The sequence below is a fragment of the Entelurus aequoreus genome, linkage group LG25 (assembly GCF_033978785.1).
Source record: "Entelurus aequoreus isolate RoL-2023_Sb linkage group LG25, RoL_Eaeq_v1.1, whole genome shotgun sequence".
Taxonomy (NCBI): Eukaryota; Metazoa; Chordata; class Actinopteri; order Syngnathiformes; family Syngnathidae; genus Entelurus; species Entelurus aequoreus.
Window position 1 is genome coordinate 30,486,610 of NC_084755.1, and position 23,693 is coordinate 30,510,302.

Sequence of the window (23,693 nt, forward strand, 5' to 3'; positions counted from 1 at the left end):
GATGGGACAGGCGCCATAGATGTAATTACACACTCCATATCAGTACACTTCCTGTATTCTAGTCTTACTGTGTAGACAAGGTCATACCCAGTCTCAACTCAGTACAGTTGTACTGTCGACAGAAGCGGTTGTTGACATGACCAAAGCTGTGTTAGCTCAGCTTTGGTTGTCCGCCGCGAATGACGACCGCAGTTTCTGTTGAATGTGTTCAGAAACGGGCTGTGAATCTTTGGACACCACACGATTCGATTAGATTCTCGGGGGTGGCGATTCGATTCAGAATTGATTTTTCGATTTAAAATCCATACTTTTTTAATAAAGTTAAAGTTAAAGTACCAATGATTGTCACACACACACTAAGTGTGGCGAAATTATTCTCTGCATTTGACCCATCACCCTTGGTCACCCCCTGGGAGGTGAGGGGAGCAGTGGACAGCAGCCCGGGAATCATTTTTGGTGATTTAACCCCCAATTCCAACCCTTGATGCTGAGTGTCAAGCAGGCAGGTAATGGGTCCCATTTCTCTAATACATTGGGTACCACTTAAATCAGGGGTGTCAAACTCATTTTAGATCGGGGGCCACTTCTACTCCCAAGTGGGCTGGACTGGTAAAATCACGGCACGGTAACTTAAAAATAAAGACACCTTCAGATTGTTTTGTTTGTTTAAAAATAGAACAAACACATTCGGAAATTGTACAAATCATAATGTTGTTGTTTTTTTTACACTTACATGTTGCGGTTAATAGTATTATATCTTCCTTTGTCGGTATTTATACTTTCTGAATAAATGATGTGATAATGTTCATCAGTCAACTCATTGGTGTTAATTTTCAATCTATCAAGATAAAAAAAATAATATCAAAATCAAATTACAGGATGTTATTTTTGTTTTTTGCTCATTTTCCTCAACTGGTGCACTAACATCATGTGGTTTATTATTTTTTTTTACATATGTAGCATCACCTACAAAGATACAAAGAATTGCTATTGCGACATCTAGTGGACACATTTAGAACAGCAGTTTCTTTTGTTCAAAAATTTTGGCCCATTTTTATACTTAGCAAACTCATCCCGCGGAACAGGTTTTATCCGGCCCTGACGTCCGTACGTTTGACACCCCTGACTTAAATGATAAACTACATTCCTCCATAAAACAGCTCTGATTCTTTTTTATAATTCAGAAAAAAAACGGGGTTTGGTTAATAAAATTCCACTTGTCTGAGTGGCTGGAAAGGACAGATTTAAAAAAATAAAATAAAAATTAAATCGATTTTTTGGAATTGATCAGGAATCATTACAAATAAGAATTGCGATTAATTCTAAATTATTATTATTATTTTTTTTACACTTACATGTTGCGGTTAATAGTATTATATCTTCCTTTGTCTGTATTTATACTTTCTGAATAAATGATGTGATAATGTTCAGCATTCAACTCGTTGGTGTTAATTTTCAATCTATTAAGATAAAAAAATAATATCAAAATCAAATTACAGGATGTTATTTTTGTATTTCTCAACTGGTGCACTAACATCCATCAATCAATGTTTATGGTTTATTTTTTTTACATATGTAGCATCATCCACTAAGATACAAAGAATTGCTATTGCGACATCTGTTTCTCTTTCTATGCCACATCAATGTGGAATGCGCGCCCAACAGTTATAAAAAAAAGGGCATCTCTATCCTCCTTCAAAACCGCAATAAAAGTTCACCTCCAGGCAGCTACAACCCTTAACTAACACCCTCCCCGGATTGCTAATAATCAAATGCTAATAATCAAATGTAAACAATCAAATGCAGATACTTTTTCTTATGCCTTCTGATCCTCTCTCTCTCTCTCTCTCTCTCTCTCTCTCTCTCTCTCTCTCTCTCTCTCTCTCTCTCTCTCTCTCTCTCTCTCTCTCTCTTCTCTCTTTCTCTATGTCCACTACTTGTTGTCCATATCCAACTCCCCCCCGCCTCCACACCCCTGATTGTAAATAATGTAAATAATTCAATGTGATTATCTTGTGTGATGACTGTATTATGATGATAGTATATATGATAGTATATATCTGTATCATGAATCAATTTAAGTGGACCCCGACTTAAACAAGTTGAAAAACTTATTCGGGTGTTACCATTTAGTGGTCAATTGTACAGAATATGTACTTCACTGTGCAACCTACTAATAAAAGTCTCAATCAATCAATCAATCAATAGTGGACACATTTAGAACAACAGTTTCTTTCATTAAAAAAATTCGCCCCGTTTTTATAGTTAGCAAACTCATCCCGCGGGCCGGATAAAACCTGTTCCGCGGGCCGTACGTTTGACACCCCTGACTTAAATGATAAACTACATTCCTCCATAAAACAGCTCTGATTCTTTTTTATAATACAGAAAATACCGTATTTTTCGGAGTATAAGTCGCACCGGCCAAAATGCATAATAAAGAAGGAAAAAAACATATAAGTCGCACTGGAGTATAATTTGCATTTTTTGGGGAAATTTATTTGATAAAAGCCAACACCAATAATAGACATTTGAAAGGCAATTTAAAATCTCTAAAGAATAGTGACCAACAGGCTGAATAAGTGTACGTTATATGAGGCATAAATAACCAACTGAGAACGTGCCTGGTATGTTAACGTAACATATTATGGTAAGAGTCATTCAAATAACTATAACATATAGAACATGCTATACGTTTACCAAACAATCTGTCACTCCTAATCGCTAAATCCCATGAAATCTTATACGTCTAGTCTCTTACGTGAATGAGCTAAATAATATGATTTGATATTTTACGGTAATGTGTTAATAATTTCACACATAAGTCGCTCCTGAGTATAAGTCGCACCCTCGGCCAAACTATGAAAAAAACTGCGACTTATACTCCGAAAAATACGTTATATATAATACGGATTTTGGTTAATAAAATTCCACTTGTCTGAGTGGCTGGACAGGCCAGATTTTAAAAAAATAAAATAAAAATTAAATCGATTTTTTTTAATTGATTAGGAATCATTACAAATAAGAATCGCGATTAAATCGAAAAACTTTTTTTTTTGGGACACCCGTAGTAGTGAGTGTTTGCGAGTGTGGTGGCTGTCGCTTGCACTAATACAGAGCTACTTCTTGTTGACATCAACGCAACCACCTCAGAATGATAAATAAATAAATGGGTTATACTTGTATAGCGCTTTTCTACCTTCAAGGTACTCAAAGCGCTTTGACAGTATTTCCACATTCACCCATTCACACACTGATGGCGGGAGCTGCCATGCAAGGCGCTAACCAGCAGCCATCAGGAGCAAGGGTGAAGTGTCTTGCCCAAGGACACAACGGACATGACTAGGATGGTAGAAGGTGGGGATTGAACCCCAGTAACCAGCAACCTTCCAATTGCTGGCACGGCCACTCTACCAACTTCGCCACGCCGTCCCTGTTGCGTGCCACGTTGCAGCAAATGCATCGTTAACGACGTCGTAACGCACGTAAAAGTAACACTCTTGGCATTCTCTCGATGAGCTTCAAGCACACCCGTGAAGTGAAAACCATATCAGGTGACTACCTCTTGAAGCTCATCAAGAGAATACCAAGAGTGTGCGAAAAAGTAATCAGACCAAAGGGTGGCTATTTTTAAGAAACTAGAGTATAAAACATGTTTTCTGTAATTTCACCTTTTTTTGTTAAGTACATAACTCCACATGTGTTCATTCATAGTTTTGATGTCTTCAGTGACAATCTACAATGCAAATAGTCATGAAAATAAAGAAAACGCATTGAATGAGGAGAAGGTGTGTCCAAACTTTTGGCCTGTACTGTACATCGACTGTAATGATACCAAATACAAGAGCCGTATAAAGTCAATACTACAATGATTACATCGATATTTTCTTCTTCTTTTGTCGTTTTTTAATTGTTTATAAACTCAGGAAATACGCGCCTGGACACACAAGAACTTTAATTATGACCAATGTATGATCCTGTAACTACTTGGTATTGCATTGATACCAAAATGAGTAGTATCATCCAAAACTAATGTAAAGTATCAAACAACAGAAGAATAAGTGATTATTACATTTTAACAGAAGTGTAGATAGAACATGTTGAAACAAAGTAAGTAGATATTAACAGTAAATGAACAAGTAGATTAATAATACATTTTTACAGCTTTTCCTTTATAATTTTGACAAAATAATAGATTGATAAATGACACAATATGTTACTGCATACGTCAGCAGACTAATTAGGAGTCTTTGTTTGTTTACTCACTACTAAAACACAAGTTGTCTAGTATGTTCACTATTTTATTTAAGGACAAAATTATTGCAAATATTTAAGGTATCATAAGATTTTCTGTTACAATAAATCCAATAATGGCATTTTTTGTGGGCCCCTTTATTTAGAAAAGTATTGAAAAGTATCAAAATCCATTTTGGTACCGGTACCAAAAATATATTTATTATTAATTTTTCAAATCGATTTTTGTTTTTTTGTCAATCGAGTATGAATCGTTACAAAAAAAAAATTTGGACACCCCTACTAACAGGCGTATATAATATTGTAGCATTTACAAATAAAATGGGGAGTATCAAAATACAATTTGGCACTCGTCCCAAAATACTGATATTGGGACAAGTCTACACTGTGTACAGTACAGTAATGTTTTCAAGTGTCTTAAAAAGATGACGTCACTCACCACGTCATAATGGCCGTGCTGCGCCGACAGGTGGAGCGGAATCTGTCCTTCGTCCGATTGCCCATTGACGGAAGAACCGGATTTCAGCAGCGCTTTCATAGGCTCCGCCTTCCCCTGCCAGGCTGCGTAGTGCAGCGGCCGCATGCCTGTGCGTACACAGAAACGGCGCGTAAACATGAAGCGCCCGGCCATTTTGCATTGGTTTCGTTTCACCTTTCTGGTCTCTGATGTCAACAGCTGCCTGCGACTCCAACAGCAAGGTGATGAGTTCCATGTTCCCATTGAGGGCCGCATGGTGCAGGGGGGAAAATCTAGAAGGGAAACACAAAAGTATGCGCCAGCACATTAGTTCTTTTACACTTTGCTGTACAATTGCTATACTACTACTATACAATATTATTTTATTAACAGCAGTCTAATGAGCATCTGCCTAACGCAGGGGTCGGCAACCCCAAATGTTGAAATGTTGGACCAAAAATACAAAAAACAAATCTGTCTGGAGCCGCAAAAAATTAAAAGCCTTTTATAAGTGTTATAATGAAGGCAACACATGACATAAGTGTCTATATTAGCTATAATAGCCTACTATCAAAATGACTTTAAAAGTCTTATATTAGTGTTATAATGAAGACAACACATGATGTAAGTGTCTATATTAACTATAATAGCCTACTATCAAAATGACTGTGTGTCGCAAATCTTCGTTGACCAGGTATGTGATTTTTCCGTCTAAAGTCGGAATTCCGTCTTTTTTAATCTCGGTGGGGAAAAAAATTATCTCCCGTTTTTCGGGTTTTTTTCCGACCCTAAATCAAGACTCGAGACGTAGTTTATATTACGCCGTAGTTGATTGGTCGATATGTTCCTTGTGACCAATCAGGACATCTGTTATGAATGATGACGTTAATAACGTCATCATACCGCCATTTTCCATATGTAAACGATGTCGGTTCTGGAGAGAAAGGACGCTTTACGAGTAAAAGAAATTGATAAACATGTCAAAAATAAGTTTCGATGGGACTGGATGGAAAGGGAAATCACTGATACTGTTGGGAAGAAGAAAGTTACTACTTTGTTCGGTGATTTTATTCGGAAAATCGATCGTCCCGGAAAGGTTTTGTGCACGTGGTGTCATGATAATATTGACTATGGATCACGAGGTTTCAAGGCTTTGGAAGTACATGCGAAACGCCAAAAACATATAAAACAACTTGAAGCAAGGAAAACTAACTTTTCACTAGCTGGTACTTTTGGATGTCAACCGAAAGTGAGCAAACCTTACGGACTTCATCCTTTGTTTACATCGAGAGGAAAGATCCACCCAAACGACCCACTTCAGTTGCAGACAGGGTTGTTAATAATGAGGTAAGCTAAAAAATATTTGCTTGCGAAATACGCATGTTTGTTTTAAATATTAACCAATTATTGCTTTGCGAAATATAAATGGGTTTTTCTAAAAATAAAAAGCCACGTGAAAATATATTATGAAATTACAGAAATTATAAGAGTCGCATTATTGAATCCAGTTAACAATTTATTTGAAATACATTTGCATATAATACTATTTTGTAATATTAAGTTCTTATGTAGTCTCTTGAAACTATTGTCAGTGGTGTAACAATCTTGAAGGTAAATATTTTCACACTTGTTTTATGCAATATGTCAGTGTCCTCACATTATTATTATTTCCTATATTCAAATATGAGTAAACAATACTAAACACGTTTAATTATTTTCATAAATTTATATCCTATTTTGGCGAAAAGAATGAAATGTTTACATTTGGTATTTTGTTAAATACATTTGCAAGGAAAGCTCATGTTAGGGCTGGGCTCTCCGAGAAAGCTAATGTGTGAAGTGAACTGAAGTAATGTGGTAATACTGTAAATAAACTGTAGATAATAACACTGATCAATGTGACACCTGTGGATGTGAAATGAACACAAGATGTAGATATTAGTGACTAAATACTGTTGGGACTGAACCATATACAGTGATTCATTAGGATAATTGGGTTATGTATGTTCTATTAATGATGTTTTAATGTCTTTAAACACTAAAATATTTTCTTCAAATGGTGCTGTCTTTGTTCATTTTAGCATGTTAAATTGGTGAAAAACCAGGAGCTTTTCCCCCCACCAGCCCACCAGGGCACTGGTGGGGGGACCTGGCTGGACCTGGCTGGGGGCCTTCGTCCCCCAGACCCCCGGAAATTTTTTCAGTCTTTTTCATTGTGGTCAAATCACATGCCTGGTTGACAGAAATGTTGAAATTAAATATTTATTCTACACATTTTTACAACATTGGAAAACATTAGTAAATCAGAGGCTACTCAGAAGGTGAGATAACTCCTGGAAATTACTGGCTTTGAATGGCCAAAGGTATAGATGTGTGTGTCCAAGTTAAAGGAAACAGCCGGCTTATGTATTCTTTTAAAATATTTATTACAATCTTTGGCAAGCAAGGTAACGTTTGCTGTGGTCTGGAACAACATGGCACACAAACAACTATCTGAAATGCAGCCAATATTACATACAGATAATGTGTCATGAGACGTGCAAAACTAAATTATATACAAAGAGGATAAAAGTAAAGAGTATTAAATGAGCTCAAATATACCTAAAAATGAGGCATAATGATGCAATATGTACATACAGCTAGCCTAAATAGCACGTTAGCATCGGTTAGCTTGCAGTCATGCACTGACCAGATATGCCTGATTAGCACTCCAACAAGTCAATAACATCAACAAAGCTCACCTTTGTGTATTCATGCACAGGATAAAACGTTTGGTGGACAAAATGAGACAAAGAAGGAGTGGAAGATTTTACATGTAAACAAACTGTAGCGTCACAGTCCACACTATGGTGAGTTCAAGAACCGCCGAAATTAGTAGGAAAAAACGATGTTCACCAAATAGTCTCATCAGTGAAGCATACACACAAACATATTAAACAGTGGGCTTTCTAACAATTGGGAAAGTTTGTGTCATATTTGTCCTCAAACAAAAAACATACTAAAACAAACAAAAAAAATGCCCCCCATCTTTTTCCATTTTTGATTCTTTTTTAAAAATGCTCGAGGGAGCCACTGGGGCAGCACTAAAGAGCCGCATGCGGCTGGAGAACCGCGAGTTGCTGACCCCCAGCCTAACACCTGCATATGTACACACACGCGGATCAGAGATAATGGCAAAGCTTAGCATCAAACATCTACAACAGCGTTAGAAAGTCAAGCAAAGTGTGAGTTATTGTGGTGAGAAATGCAGAAAAGAATGTAAACGTTACTTTGTAACGTTATGAAGCCAAGCTGCAAACAAAGTGAACTATGACAAGTGCATGATTAGTAGTATCTATTTATAATACACTGTGTATAACAGACCTGGGCATTCTGCGGCCCTTTGTACGCCCCTGTCCGGCCCGCGTGAGGCCAATCATAAACTACAAAATAGATTTAAAAAAGTATCTATCTCGAGTGTGCAATACAACGGTGCTGCTTTTGTTTTGAAAAGCGTTATTTGTATTACTTCCGTATGGACGTATGCTCGTGCACGATTGTGAGTGAATGTGAACAGCGGCAATCACAAATGACAAAATAAATTTAAAAAAACATCTATGTCGTGCGTGCATACAACTGTGCTGCTTTTATTTTGAAAAGTGTTATTTATGGGCGTATGTCCGTGTGTAACCTGTGAGTGAAAGTGCACAGCGACAAGTGATGAGACGCTAAAAAGAGAAAAGTTGATGACGAATGGCGTGTTTTCAACAAGACATGGACTGCCAAGTATTTCTTTACAGAAATTAAAGGTAAAGCCGTGCGCTTAGTTTGTGGTACACAGGTTGCTGTGTTTAAAGAATATAGTTTAACGACCTGCTGAAGTTGAAGGAGTGAGGATAGACGTGCGTGTGGAAGGAACGAGATAAGTTGAGCTGTGTTAGTATAGCTTGCTCAATAAAAGTTTAAAAAGAGCGTCAGACTTGGTGTGCACTTCTTCTGGACGCTACAATTGGTGTCAGAAGTAAAACTTTGCGCATACTGTCGCTGCTTGTGTGCTCAGCCTGCTACATCATCGATAGGTACGTGCCACAATGTTTCCTGGCGACTTTGTCAAGATGGAACGGGAGGGGAAGGACACTGAGTGGGGACTTAAGGTGCCGGCAGCGACTGCAGATGTATGTGTGAATCCCGGACGTGAGGAGCTCGCCGCAAAGAGAGAGAGAGAGGGAGGAAGGAGAGAGGCAGCGTCTACAGGTGTAGCGCACGCTGCTTGGCATGGGGAATTCCGCCCTCAATGAAGACTCCCAGGTTTGATGGCAAGGCGAACTGGGAGGCATTTCATCCCACTTCTGACATCAATTGTAGCGTCCAGAAGAAGTGCACACCAAGTCTGATGCTCTTTTTAAACTTTTATTGAGCAACTTATACTAACACAGCTCAACTTATCTCGTTCATTCCACACACACGTCTATCCTCACTCCTCATTTCCGCAGCAGCAACGCTTCCTCCTTCTTCGCCAATCACCTTACAGGCGTGCTACGTTCACAGCAAAGAGGATGCAGGATAAAGTGACAGAAATTGAAGAAAGTGTTAAAAATAAAACCATCAAAAGCCATCTGCTTTTGATAAAGATAAATTAGGTTAAATGAAAATATTATTATTATTATTATTTATCTTACGGTATATCAAAAATAATTTGAGCCAAATTTAATTGAAATATTGTCGGTGTGGCCCTCCAGCAGTGCTCGGGTTGCTCATGCAGCCCCCGGTAAAAATTAATTGCCCACCCCTGGTGTATAAGCACTGCCTATAATGTACTCATTCATTCAGAGCAGGGCAATTCAACTGGCAGCCCGGGGGCCAAATCCGGCCCGGGAATGACACCATACCGGCCCCCGAGTTCAGTCCTAAACTTGGGAGTAGAGTTGTACGGTATACCGGTACTAGTATAGTATCGCGGTGCTCATGAATCAAAAACGGTACAAAATGCGTCCATTATCCCTTTTCTGTCTACACATTGTGTCTGCTTGTAAGTACTCTGTGATTGTGTGTTGCCGAACATGCTCCTCTGCTCGTAAAACCAGCAATGTCACAACATGACGTCATGCCTGGGAACCGGTACTTTTTAAACAGAGTATAGCACCGTTTTTGATTCATTGGTACCAAGATACTATACTAGTACCGGTATACCGTACAACTCTAGTATACACAAAAATCTGCCATAGGCCCTTTCTCATCGCTTCTGCTGTGTTTTATGCCGTCGTTTGCTGGGGTGGGGGCATCACAATCAGAGACAGGAACAGACTCAATAAACTGATTAAGAGAGCTGACTCCGTCCTAGACTGCCCACTAGATATCTTTGAGGAGGTGGCTGACAGAAGAATGCTGGCCAAATTGACATCCATGATGTCCAATCTCTTTCACCCCATGAGTAGCTCCTTCAGCAACACACGGTTATATAGCGGTATAGCTCGGTTGGTAGAGTGGCCGTGCCAGCAACTTGAGGGTTCCAGGTTCGATCCACGCTTCCGCCATCCTAGCCCCTGCCGTTGTGTCCTTGGGCATGACACTTTACCCACCTGCTCCCAGTGCCACCCACACTGGTTTAAATGTAACTTAGATATTGGGTTTCACTATGTAAAGCGCTTTGAGTCACTAGAGAAAAGCGCTATATAAATATAATTCACTTCACTTCACCTACATCCACAGTGCTTTCTACCCACAGCCATAAGACTTTACAACACGCTTATGTGATCACTGTGATCTTCTTCCGTTTAGTACAATACAAATTTCAGTGTTTTTTGTTGTATTTATCTTCTACCTATACATATTAGTGAGCAATATGTAGTATTTATGACTATTTTTTTGTTTTTCATGACACTTTACTTCTGTTACTGTATGTAAAAACTTGCATTGCAACAATGTAATTTCTCCATTGTGGGATAAATAAATGTCTTAACCCTTGTGTAATGTTCATATTGTTGTTACTCAGCCAGCGTTTGTGGGTCTGATGGACCCGTTGCATTTTGTGGCTTTTAATGCCTCACAATCAAACACTTTTATGTTAAAATGTTGAACAGATGATACCTTCTCCCAATTAACATCTGTTCAGTATTTTAACATAAAAGTGTTTGATTGTGAGGCATTAAAAGCCACAAAATGCAACGGGTCCATCAGACCCACAAACGCTGGCTGAGTAACAACAAAATGAACATTGCACGGAAAATTTCTCGGCCAGTTTCTGCATCCCACTGGGATTCTTCTTTCGTGTTTCGGCACCTGCGGTTCCCACACAAGGCTGCAACATTGTTTGTCAACACTGTCTGCTCTCATTTTCTCGCACATTTGACCCTCTGATGTTCTGTGTACCTACACTCTGTCCTCCTCCTGTCTAGGCCTGCTGTGTGTGTGTGTGTGTGTGTGTGTGTGTGTGTGTGTGTGTGTGTGTGTGTGTGTGTGTGTGTGTGTGTGTGTGTGTGTGTGTGTGTGTGTGTGTGTGTGTGTGTGTGTGTGTGCGGTACACAGAACTGGACCAGAACATCTTATATGTAATAGAAATGTGTAGGGGGGGGGGGTGGTCATTAAAATATGTATTCTGATATATGTTCTTCACAGAAAATGAGCCAAAGTCAGTGAGTCTCAGTTTGAAAAATTAATTAATTGTATCATTTATCTTTTATTAAAAAATAAAAACGGGTCCCACAGACCCGAAAACCACACAAGGGTTAAAGTCTGTCCTATGCTACGTATCAGGAGTGAGCTGGATGTGAAAATATGTGCCGCCTCACGCCAAATTCTCTGTTCATGTGCGCACATTTCTACAGGCATTGGATTTTGACAATGCAAAAAAGACAGAAGCAAGGACACAAAATTCACTTTTTCGCCATGAATTCCTTATATTTATATACATTTTTGTGAGGACGTCTATTAATTTATGTGGGCGATCGTTTTGTTGTTACAATTGTGACTCCTGCACCAGCTTGGCCAGCGGTTGCGGCACACTGGCCCTACTTCCTGTCACTTAGGGCTGCTAACGCAAGTAGCTCTCCTGTGTCGTAATAATAAATTGAACAATAAAACTACAGTGTATAATTTTTGATATGCTGTCATTTTTCAATTGAAAAGATTGTAAATCAAATTTTGCAACATTTTCACATAAAACTCCAATCTGGCTGTGAGCAGGCTACTGTACGAGCACATTTTGTTGTAAGTTACACAAATTATATTTACATTGGCTGTAACCAGAGTCACCTATCTCTTCTAAAGTGTTACGTATCATTGCAGCGACTATCTTTTCAAACTCGGTGCAGCTCTACTTTATCTCCGGTCCCCTCGTCTGTTTCGGCCATGCACATGTCGCTTCTTTCTGACGTTTAACCGTTTATTTTTTTTATTTCGTCCTGCGTTCTGCATCTCGGAGCACATGGCACCCTCTTTTGTTCGCTCGAAATTCTGATTGGGGAGAGTGTGGAATCCCAGGCACAGGGCTAATTTTAGTGTGATTTGCATATTTTCAAGAGGGCGTGGTCTAGCCGTGCCCAGCCAAAACAAACATCTGCGATCAATTCCACGCTTAACTTCGATGCAACAAAGAAATGTGCGCCATCCGCTTTAGTGGGAAAACCCCGATGGCGCTCGCCTCATTACGATGGCCATCCATCCAAAACCAAACATTGGATGTCAAAATAGGGTTAAAGTAGACAAGTGTGTGAACAAAATGAGACGTTAAACACCGAGCTACGTGAAAGTATGGCTAAGCTACAAGAGGAGGTAATCTTGTCTTGTTGGCGTTTGTCTCAGAGCAATCATCCATTAAAATGAATGTACCCAATAAATTGGCCCTTTTTTTTTTTAAATTCGTGAATAGCGTTACCATGGTAACACGAAATGTTCCCAATTTAAAGTACCCCCATCAGCGAGAACGAGACCTTTCCGACGGTATAACATACAGTCGTGGTCAAAAGTTTACATACACTTGTGAAGGACACAATGTCATGGCTGTCTTGAGTTTCCAATCATTTCTACAACTCTTATTTTTTTGTGATAGAGTGATTGGAGCACATACTTGTTGGTCACAAAAAACATTCATGAATTTTGGTTCTTTTATGAATTTATTATGGATCTACTGAAAATGTGACCAAATGTGCTGGGTCAAAAGTATACATACAGCAATGTTAATATTTGGTTACATGTCCCTTGGCAAGTTTCACTGCAATAAGGCACTTTTGGTAGCCATCCACAAGCTTCTGCTTGAGTTTTTGACCACTCCTCTTGACAAAATTGGTGCAGTTCAGCTAAATGTGTTGGTTTTCTGACATGGACTTGTTTCTTCAGCATTGTCCACACGTTTAAGTCAGGACTTTGGGAAGGCCATTCTAAAACCTTAATTCTAGCCTGATTTAGCCATTCCTTTACCACTTTTGACGTGTGTTTGGGGTCATTGTCCTGTTGGAACACCCAACTGCGCCCAAGACCCAACCTCCGGGCTGATGATTTTAGGTTGTCCTGAAGAATTTGGAGGTAATCCTCCTTTTTTTTCATTGTCCCATTTACTCTCTGTAAAGCACCAGTTCCATTGGCAGCAAAGCAGGCCCAGAGCATAATACTACCACCACCAGGCTTGGCGGTAGGGATGGTGTTCCTAGGATTAAAGGCCTCACCTTTTCTCCTCCAAACATATTGCTGGGTATTGTGGCCAAACAGCTCAATTTATGGACAAAGATAAGACCTTCTGGAGGAAAGTTCTGCGGTCAGCCATGACATAATGTTCTTTACAAGTGTATGTAAACTTTGGACCACGACTGTGTGTGGGGGTTCGTTGGCTGGATCGTCTCGTAAGCGTAAGAGAAATGTGCGGAAAAGTTGAAGTATGAGGAATAATAATATGGGCTGCTTGCATTGCCAGCGCTCATTCACTGCTGCTTGCAGCATGTGAATGAGCGCTGGCATTGCAGCAGGCCCATAATAATAATAATAATGGATTAAAAGATGAGGCCCCAGGTCATAACAAAAAAGACGTTAACACCTGACAAAACTATATTCAAAGACAAGGTTCCACTGCCGAATTATTAGCAGCATTGGCAACAACATTTTCAGCTGAATGCTATTGGCAAGCAGATTATTGTCGTCAATACGCTAATAGTGGGTGTGGGCGTGCAAGTTCTCCATTATTAGAACGAGACAACAAAGCCGAGCATCAGCATCGTTTGGCCTTGAGTTGGCCTCCATTGGTACAACAGCCCAGTGAACATGGAGTAAAACACAGTTTCCCCTCTAGGGTTAAAGGGATACATTATACAATGCTGCACGAGTGTGTGTGTGTGTGTGTGTTTTAGTGTGTCAGCGGTTGTTTGTACGTGAGAGGGGGTGGGGGGGAGGAAGTCCTTGCCTTCGCCAAGTAGTAAAACCTGTCTTGTAATATTTATACCCCTCGTTCTTTCTCCATCCATCTCCTTCCTGACTCATCTCTTGTTCCCTTGCCTCTTCTGTATTCCAGTCCCTCAACAGCCTCCTTGCACCATTTCTCATTACTTATTCCCACTTTGGGTCTTACTCCCCTCCAACCCAGAGCAAGTGTTCTCCTCAGGGTTTAATTCTCCTGCCAATTGCAAGCAGCACCCACTCCTTATTCAAGTAACACCATTTATGGTTTCTGAACGTAATGTAGGATAAATGAGCTATTTATGTACAAAGCCATGGCACAGTGTATACTAGGGTGTATCGCGGTACTAATGAATCAAAATCTGTACTTTACCCTGTTTGAAAAGTATCAGTTCCCGGGCATGACGTGGCATTGCTGGCTTTATGAGCAGAGGAGCATGTTCGGCAGCGCACAGCCACAGAGTACTTACAAGCAGACACAGTGTGTAGACAGAAAAGGGAGAACGGACGCATTTTGGCTTAAAAACCGACGATAAAGGTGAAGTTATAAAACTGAAACGCCCTCAGGAAGAGGTGCTTTCCGCAGTCTGCAGTGTTTTAGCTACTTCTAAATCATTAATCCTCGTCTCCATGGCGACAAATAAAGTACGTTTCTTACAAGTATCATCCTTGCAGGAGGCGGAATAGCTAAACATGCTTCACTACACACAGTAGGAGGATACAATAACTCACCGGCGTCACAATGTAAACAAACGCCATGGGTGGATCTACACCTGACATCCACTGTAATGATACCAAGTACAATAGCGTATCGATTGTACTATACATCAATATTTTTTATGGTCACAAAAATTTTTTTCCTTTTAAAAAAAATTCATATAATGTTTATAAACTCAGGAAATATGTCCCTGAACACATGAGGACTTTGAATATGACTTATGTATGATCCTGTAACTACTACTAAATGTGTAGTATCATCCAAAACTAATGTAAAGTATCAAACAACAGAAGAATAAGTGATTATTACATTTTGACAGAAGTGTAGATAGAACATGTTAAAAGAGAAAGTAAGCAGATATTAACAGTAAATGAACAAGTAGATTAATTTTTTTTAATGGATTAAGAATCGTTACAGGTAAGAATCGCGATTCATTCGAAAATCAGTTTTGTTTTTACACCCCTACTATCTACTCGTTTACATCTTTGGGTTTTGCCCTCAAAGTCCTGTGTACAGGAAATGAGATGAATAGATGTTTATTGCCATGGTAACATGTGACATGTACAAGATTTAGTCAAAGTGCATAAGTGCAGTGCAGTACAAACATACATTTAACAATAGATTGGAAAAAATAGCACAAATCCAGACAAAACAGCTAAAATAATGTCAAAACAGACTAAAAACTCCAATGTAGTCATCCTTCCTCGATTTCATGTGTCATTGCCTGTGTTTGTAGACATAAACAAAAACGACAAACATTTTTGAAAAAATAAAAATGTTGACCTAATCACGCCAATATACTAATTATTAATACTATTTAAAAAATTAATATTATTAGTATTATAATTATTAATATACTATACTAATCACTCATATACTCACATTAACATCATCAATTATTGGCTGACTGTGACAGTGCTGACACACCAACAGTTGTTGTGATATTATCCTCTCTCTATATCAGGGGTGTCAAACTCATTTTAGCTAGGGGCCACATGGAAGAAAATCTAATAAAAAAAAAAATCATGGCACGATAACTTAAAAATACAGACAACCTCAGATTGTTTTCTTTGTTTAAAAATAGACCAAGCACATTCTGAAAATGTACAAATCATACAGGCTTTTTTCCTCACTTCCATATTGCGATTAATAGTATTCTATCTTCATTTGTCGTTATTAACACTAAATGATGTGATAATGTTCATCAGTCAAATACCGTATTTTTCGGAGTATAAGTCGCTCCGGAGTATAAGTCGCACCGGCCGAAAATGCATAATAAAGAAGGAAAAAACATATATAAGTCGCACTGGAGTATAAGTCGCATTTTTTGGGGAAATGTATTTGATAAAACCCAACACCAAGAATAGATATTTGAAAGGCAATTTAAAATAAATAAAGAATAGTGAACAACAGGCTGAATAAGTGTACGTTAAATGAGGCATAAATAACCAACTGAGAACGTGCCTGGTATGTTAACGTAACATATTATGGTAAGAGTCATTCAAATAACTATAACATATAGAACATGCTATACGTTTACCAAACAATCTGTCACTCCTAATCGCTAAATCCCATGAAATCTTATACGTCTAGTCTCTTACGTGAATGAGCTAAATAATATTATTTGATATTTTACGGTAATGTGTTAATAATTTCACACATAAGTCGCTCCTGAGTATAAGTCGCACCCCCGGCCAAACTATGAAAAAAACTGCGATTTATAGTCCGAAAAATACGGTAGGTGGAATTGAGTCTGGCAGAGTTTTAAAGTGCTCTTATTGGTGTTAATTTGTAATCTATCAGAAGATGAAATTACTATCCATCCATCCATCCATCTTCTTCCGCTTACCCGAGGTCGGGTCGCGGGAGCAGCAGCTTAAGCAGGGAAGCCCAGACTTCCCTCTCCCCAGCCACTTCGTCCAGCTCCTCCCGGGGGATCCCGAGGCGTTCCCAGGCCAGCCGGGAGACATAGTCTTCCCAACGTGTCCCGGGTCTTCCCCGTGGCCTCCTACCGGTCGGACGTGCCCTAAACACCTCCCTAGGGAGGCGTTCGGGTGGCATCCTGACCAGATGCCCGAACCACCTCATCTGGCTCCTCTCGATGTGGAGGAGCAGCGGCTTTACTTTGAGCTCCCCCCGGATGGCAGATGAAATTACTAATAATATCAAAATCTAGTTACAGGATGTTATTAATGTAATATACTAATTTTCTTTAACTGATGTAACATACTATATGTAGCATCATCTGCAACAAATCTTGGGGATTTGGACTCATTTCATGAATCACACATGAAGTTAGAAGGGGATACTTATTATATCAGCATATTTATGTGTACCCAGATAATGTGTCCCCAGTCACAAGTACAACAGGAAATGTACAGATTAGCATTTTTTGTGAGGCAGAAATGTGACAGGTTAAATGTACCAACAACATCTTTGACAATCAAGGCATGAACGTAACAATCCATATTTTTCTATGCTATCACTAATAATCAGTGCAAGTATGTAGTGTCCAAAGTGTTGCTGCTATTTTAACACGGCACGTACTGTAGCTCCGCCCCCTCCGAAGTCGCTGCGCTCACCAGGGGCTACAAAGAATTGCTATTGCGACATCCAGTGGACACATTTAGAACAGCAGTTTTTTTCATTTCAAAATTTCAGTTAATTTTTATACTTAGCAAACTCATTTTGCAGGCCGGATCGATTTGACACCCCTGCTCTAAACTCTTATTTTGCTAATTTCCTGTTAAAAGCTGCTTACTTTCTGCTGTAACGTGGTTCCGTCTACACTCTTTAAATTTTACAAAGCACTTATTTCTTGGTGTTGTTTCAAGCAAGATCAGCAGTTAGGGTAGTTATTAACATGGCTGCTCCTGGCTTGCCCTCAGTGTGTAACAGCCTCGTCCTCCGGCGATAATGCTACTTAATAATGATTCTTGAGATGCTAAGAAACACATTTTATTTGCCATAATGGAGGTGATTATTATTTCATAAATAAATAAATACACTGTCACCCAAAGGGGATCGGCATTAAAAGGCAATATTTTATAAATATCCCGTGCCGAAACTGATCGGTGAACAATCAATCGGCACAGCCCTAATTGTAATGTTATTCATTGTTAGCCCTTTTTTTTTTTTACCCTAATTAAGTCAGTGAGTTTAACACGTTGAGTCAGCCAGAGAGGACCAATGTTTTTGATGGGCATTAAAATACATTAATCTGCAATGGCGACCACATACTTTTTCATTAAAATCAGCCAATACTGATACTGATCAGCACATCCCTTTAAAAAAAAAAAAAGTGTTTGTTTATCGGGTTTTAGTCGCATATAGTTGACAGGAATAGCCAAAAATTAGGGATGTCCGATAATATCGGACTGCCGATATTATCGGCCGATAAATGCTCCAAAATGTAATATCGGAAATTATCGGTATCGGTTTCAAAAAGTAAAATTTATGACTTTTTAAAACGCCGCTGTGTAGACGGACGTAGGAAGAAGTACAGAGCGCCAATAAACCTTAAAGGCACTGCCTTTGCGTGCCGGCCCAGTCACATAATACACACTCACAAGATATACTTGGTCAACAGCCATACAGGTCACACTGAGGGTGGGCCGTATAAACAACTTTAACATTGTTACAAATATGCGCCACACTGTGAATCCACACCAAACAAGAATGACAAACACATTTCGGGAGAACATCCGCACCGTAACACAACAGAACAAATACCCAGAACCCCTTGCAGCACTAACTCTTCCGGGATGCTACAATATACACCCCCCGCTACCCGCTATCGAGAACCGACTCTGGATCGCCGTGTTACCCCCAAGAATTGAACCGAATCATGTGGTGCCCAAAAATTCACAGCCCTTTCGTTTTGAGTTTTAAGTTACAAAAAACACTATATTTTCTTACCATAACGTCTTAAATGCACAGGGTAAAATTTGCCAACTTCATAACTTATTTTTGTTTTGTTTTTTACAGAAAACAAAGAGCAAGATTATGTTCCCACTGGAGATTATGGCTCATGGTGCAAAGACCCAGGTACAATACGTTTGACTGTTACATTTTACTTTGGCAACATACTTTATTATTGTGTTGTTTTGTCCAGCACTGCACACAAAAAAGGTTTATGAATTAACACAAATGGTAGCTGCCAAATAAAGCCAACGAATAGGGAGGGGAAAAAGAGTAAAAAGCCCCACAGAGGCGTCAGAGCAGCTGCTATTCTCTCTGCAAGTATGTTGAAACTGCTAGAGGGATCAACAAAATGCGCCCACTAATGTAATAAAAAACATTACAGCATATATGGCAGTCAGGACTTATTGCTACCTCATCTTATCAAATGCTACAGTATATTTTTCATATCAACAAGGTCATTTGCCTGCAGTTGCATGCATATTATTGAAATGAAGATTCAGATTGTGTACGAGCAGCCGAAGAAATTATGATTTTATTGCTGTTGAGGAAATGCTGACCCCATAATAGTGCAGCATCTCACACACACAAACACAGGGTAGGCAAAGGGTTTGCATACATTTTTTGTGTTATTGTACCGAACCATAAGGCGCACCGGATTATAAGGCGCACTGCCGATGAGCGGGTCTATTCAGGATTATTGGGTGCATTAAAGGGGTCATATTATTATTATTTTTTTCTAAATTAAGACTTTACTTAAATCAATAATGGAGCAGCATCTTCTCATCCATGGCATTGGCACGGACTACAAAGGCGGACTTATGCAGATCTCAAATACAGATCAGCAGGTACCAGAAGGTAAGAAAAGTCGCTTTTGCATAATGTCACGAAACAAAACGCAAGATAATACGTTTTACCTTATACACACACCATAACAATACTCGTATGTTGAAGCACAGTACAATCCATCAAGCGGTGCGGCTTCATAGCTTACCAAAGTCGTACTAAAACATTTTGATAGATTTTTGAGCGCCGTGTGTAATGTTCTATATTTTCAATGGAACATATAACATTTCGATGTTGTTTACTTGAGTCATATTGCTGTCTACACGCATCTCTTATGTGTGACTGCCATCATATTGCAGTCTACACATATCTCTTATGTGTGACTGCCATCATATTGATGTCTACACATATCTCTTATGTGTGACTGCCATCATATTGCAGTCTAAACATATCTCTTATGTGTGATTGCCATCATATTGCAGTCTACACATATCTCTTTTGTGACTGCCATCTACTGGTCACACTTACCATTACACCATGTACCAAATAAAATAGCTTCGAGGTCGGTAAGCACAACCAAAATTATGCCGTACATTAGGCGCACCGGGTTATAAGGTGCACTGTCGAGTTTTGAGAACATGAAATGATTTTAAGTGCGCCTTGTAATACGAAAAATACGGTAGTTTCTAAAATGCATAAGGCTAACACTTTGTCTGGTTTGCTGCATTATAACTCAAATTAAGCGATAAAATTACAGTTTTCGCACAATTCAGTTTTTCGACCAAATGTTTTTGCGCGCCGAATGCTGACAGCCAAACATTGCGTGAAACAAAATAGTCCGTTTGCATCATTCTGTGGAATCCGTATATAAAAAAAAGGCTTAAGGCCTGATTTACCAAGATCCAAATACCGCGTACTAAACAGCGTGTGCAATCTATGAAATAGCATGTACTATGACTGCCATCATATTGCAGTCTACACATATCTCTTATGTGTGACTGCCATCATATTGCAGTCTACATGTATCTCTTATGTGTGACTGCCATCTACTGGTCACACTTATCATTACACCATGTACCAAATAAAATAGCTTCGAGGTCGGTCGGTAAGCACAACCAAAATGATTGCGTACATTAGGCGCACCGGGTTATAAGGTGCACTGTCGAATTTTGAGAACATGAAATTATTTTAAGTGCGCCTTGTAATCCGAAAAATAGGGTAGTTTCTAAAATGCATAAGGCTAACACTTTGTCTGGTTTGCTGCATTATAACTCAAATTAAGCGATAAAATTACAGTTTTCGCACAATTCGGTTTTTCGACCAAATGTTTTCGCGCGCCGAATGGTGACAGCCAAACATTGCATGAAACAAAATAGAACGTTTGCATCATTCTGTGGAATCCAGTGTATAAAAAAAAGGCTTAAGGCTTGATTTACTAAGATCCAAATACCGCGCACTAAACAGCGTGTGCAATCTATGAAATAGCGTGTACTATTAACGGGCTTGTTGCGTGTGAACTGCTAACATCCATCCATCCATTTCCTACCGCTCTCAGGGTCGCGGGGGCGGGGGCGCTGGAGCCTATCTCAGCTGCATTCGGGCGGAAGGCGGGGTACACATTGGACAAGTCACCACCTCATCACAGGTGAACTGCTAACATGCGTGTGCAATTTAAAAGAGGCGCAGACCGCCTCGTAAATGAGGATTTTGCTCATTACATTAGATTACTAATTAAGTGTTAAAATTTGAGTGGGCGCACTGGCCCTCTGTAGTGGAAAAGTTGGGCCCCGAGTTTAAAAAGGTTAAGAACCTATACACTACTGCCATCTAAAGTCTTGGAATTGCAAAGGCATGCCAAATATACTAGATAATACTTGCAAATGAGACTCAGAAGTGTAAGAAAACAAGTTACCATAATGAGTTCATTGTTCAATATTACATTTAAAAAAAAGTTAGATTTCATTGTTAAACAATTAAAGGTTCCATATGTAATAATTTCATGTCAAGTCATCATTAAATGGCCCTGATATGTCAAAAGGCATTAATAAATCATGTTCTTTTTGAATACCTCTATAACTGATAACGGTAGTTAATGGCCCTGATATGTCAAAAGGTATTAATAAATCATGTTCTTTTTGAATACCTCTATAACTGATAACGGTAGTTCGGCTGGGATATGCTCATTTCAAAATTAGATTTACAGCCCTGAAATATTGTTATTGTTTTCATTCCTCCACCGTTTGACCAATTAGAAAGTCCGTGAGACATGTGTTACATCCAGGTTGCCAGTTACGCACCGTCATCTCCAACTGGCTACTGCCACTGGTAAAGATACTAAACATGTCAAACCTTAGTAAATCTAAAAGGCGTCGTTACGATTCTCAACTTATTCATGACAAAGCCAGGAACAAAACAAGGATTTGTATCGAGAATGCCTGTGAAAGATGGAGACGATTGAAGGCGGAGAATATTTTTTCATCTGACGCCAAACCTGCTAATTTTCTTCTTGATAGGTAAGTCAGGCATTTACATTTTCTTATTACTTGTAATAAATGGAAATGGACATTTGGTATGTAAACTGTATTGTCCAATACAGTCTATGATCTTGTCTAACAAAGCTAGTATGTTCCTGCAACGTATGCTTAGCATGCTAGCCCGGTCAATGACACATCGACGTATAGGCTAACGGGGGAAATATATGCCCGTTAGCCTGTATGTCGATGTGTCATCTAACTGTCAGGGCAAAATATATTTTGGACAAATAAAACCTATGCGCATATGGGTAGTGTCAGTGCCTATTTCCTTCTCAATATGCTGATACGCTGAGGGAATGGGTTCCAACATTAGCACGGCTGTCATGGCAATGTGAAACGTATGGAGACAGCCAAATCACATGATAAAATAATTCCTCATTGGTGTGAACTACATACGTATACCAAGTTATGGCAATCTGAAATGTTTGAAACATTTGAAACAGTAGCTTATAGGCATACCTTGGTAAAATGTCTCCTCTTTAGTTTTGGGCGTACATTAGGCTGCTAAGCATGCTCTACTTATTTTCAGCAGTATAACCATTGCTAGCATTGGTTGTAGTTGGTTTTAGTCTTTGTTTTCTGATAGCACTGACAATAACCATGTAATTGGCATTTATTGTGATATTGTACACAGGCATGGCGTACTTCTTCCTGAAAATAGCCTCATTTCTGTGTAAAATATGTTGGTTAGAGATTTGTTATTGAAAAAACACTTGTCTATTCAGCTATTATGGTCCCAGCACCTCAAACCCTAGTAAGAGGCAGTGGAAGTTTATAGTTCCTTGGAGTAGCCCAATCGATCGAGCTGGATTCGGCTGCGTGTCTGGCAACCTCAGTCAGGGAGAGGGGGAGGGGACTACAGAATTTTGACCGTGATTGCAGTACCATTTCTGGCCACATTATTACAAATGGCTCCTTTAAAAATTATTAACAGATGAACACACTGAAAATGGGTAAAGTTGGTACCGTATTGGTTCAAATGTGAAATGTACCACTTTCCGAATCACAATATGTTGTATATTTTACATTAGGGATGTCCGATAATGGCTTTTTTTCCGATATCCGATATTACGATATCCGATATTACGATATTGTCCCACTCTTAATTACCGATACGATATCAAACGATATCAATCTATACAGTCGTGGAATTAACACATTATTATGCCTAATTTGGACAACCAGGTATGGTGAAGATAAGGTCCTTTTTTTAAAAATTAATAAATTAAAATAAGATAAATAAATTAAAAACATTTTCTTGAATAAAAAAGAAAGCAAAACAATATAAAAACAGTTACATAGAAACTAGTAATTCATGAAAATGAGTAAAATTAACTGTTAAAGGTTAGTACTATTAGTGGACCAGCAGCACGCACAATCATGTGTGCTTACGGACTGTATCCCTTGCAGATTGTATTGATATATATTGATATATAATGTAGGAACCAGAATATTAATAACAGAAAGAAACAACCCTTTTGTGTGAATGAGTGTGAATGGGGGAGGGAGGCTTTTTGGGTTGGTGCACTAATTGTAAGTGTATCTTGTGCTTTTATGTTGATTTAATAAAAAATAAAATAACATTTTAAAAAAAACTGATACCAATAATTTCCGATACTACATTTTAAAGCATTTATCGGCCGATAATATCGGCAGGCCGATA

The 23,693-nt window shown here is 39.0% G+C and overlaps 2 protein-coding genes across 9 annotated transcripts in view; one reads left to right on the forward strand and one right to left on the reverse strand.

Moving 5' to 3' along the window:
• caskin1 (CASK interacting protein 1) overlaps positions 1–23,693 on the reverse strand; it is a 275,600-nt gene that overhangs the window by 120,494 nt on the left and 131,413 nt on the right. For all 5 annotated transcript variants that reach the window (XM_062036952.1, XM_062036950.1, XM_062036951.1 and 2 more), the window contains exons 3-4: positions 4,907–5,004; positions 4,694–4,839 (exon numbers count right to left, since the gene is read on the reverse strand). In XM_062036952.1, coding sequence (XP_061892936.1) covers positions 4,694–4,839; positions 4,907–5,004 — 244 coding nt within the window. The remainder of the gene's footprint in view (positions 1–4,693; positions 4,840–4,906; positions 5,005–23,693) is intronic.
• Positions 1–23,693, forward strand: part of LOC133642635 (phosphoribosyl pyrophosphate synthase-associated protein 2) — a 327,925-nt gene that overhangs the window by 116,118 nt on the left and 188,114 nt on the right. For all 4 annotated transcript variants that reach the window (XM_062036958.1, XM_062036957.1, XM_062036959.1 and 1 more), the window contains one exon: positions 18,777–18,836. In XM_062036958.1, the coding sequence (XP_061892942.1) occupies positions 18,777–18,836 (60 nt within the window). The remainder of the gene's footprint in view (positions 1–18,776; positions 18,837–23,693) is intronic.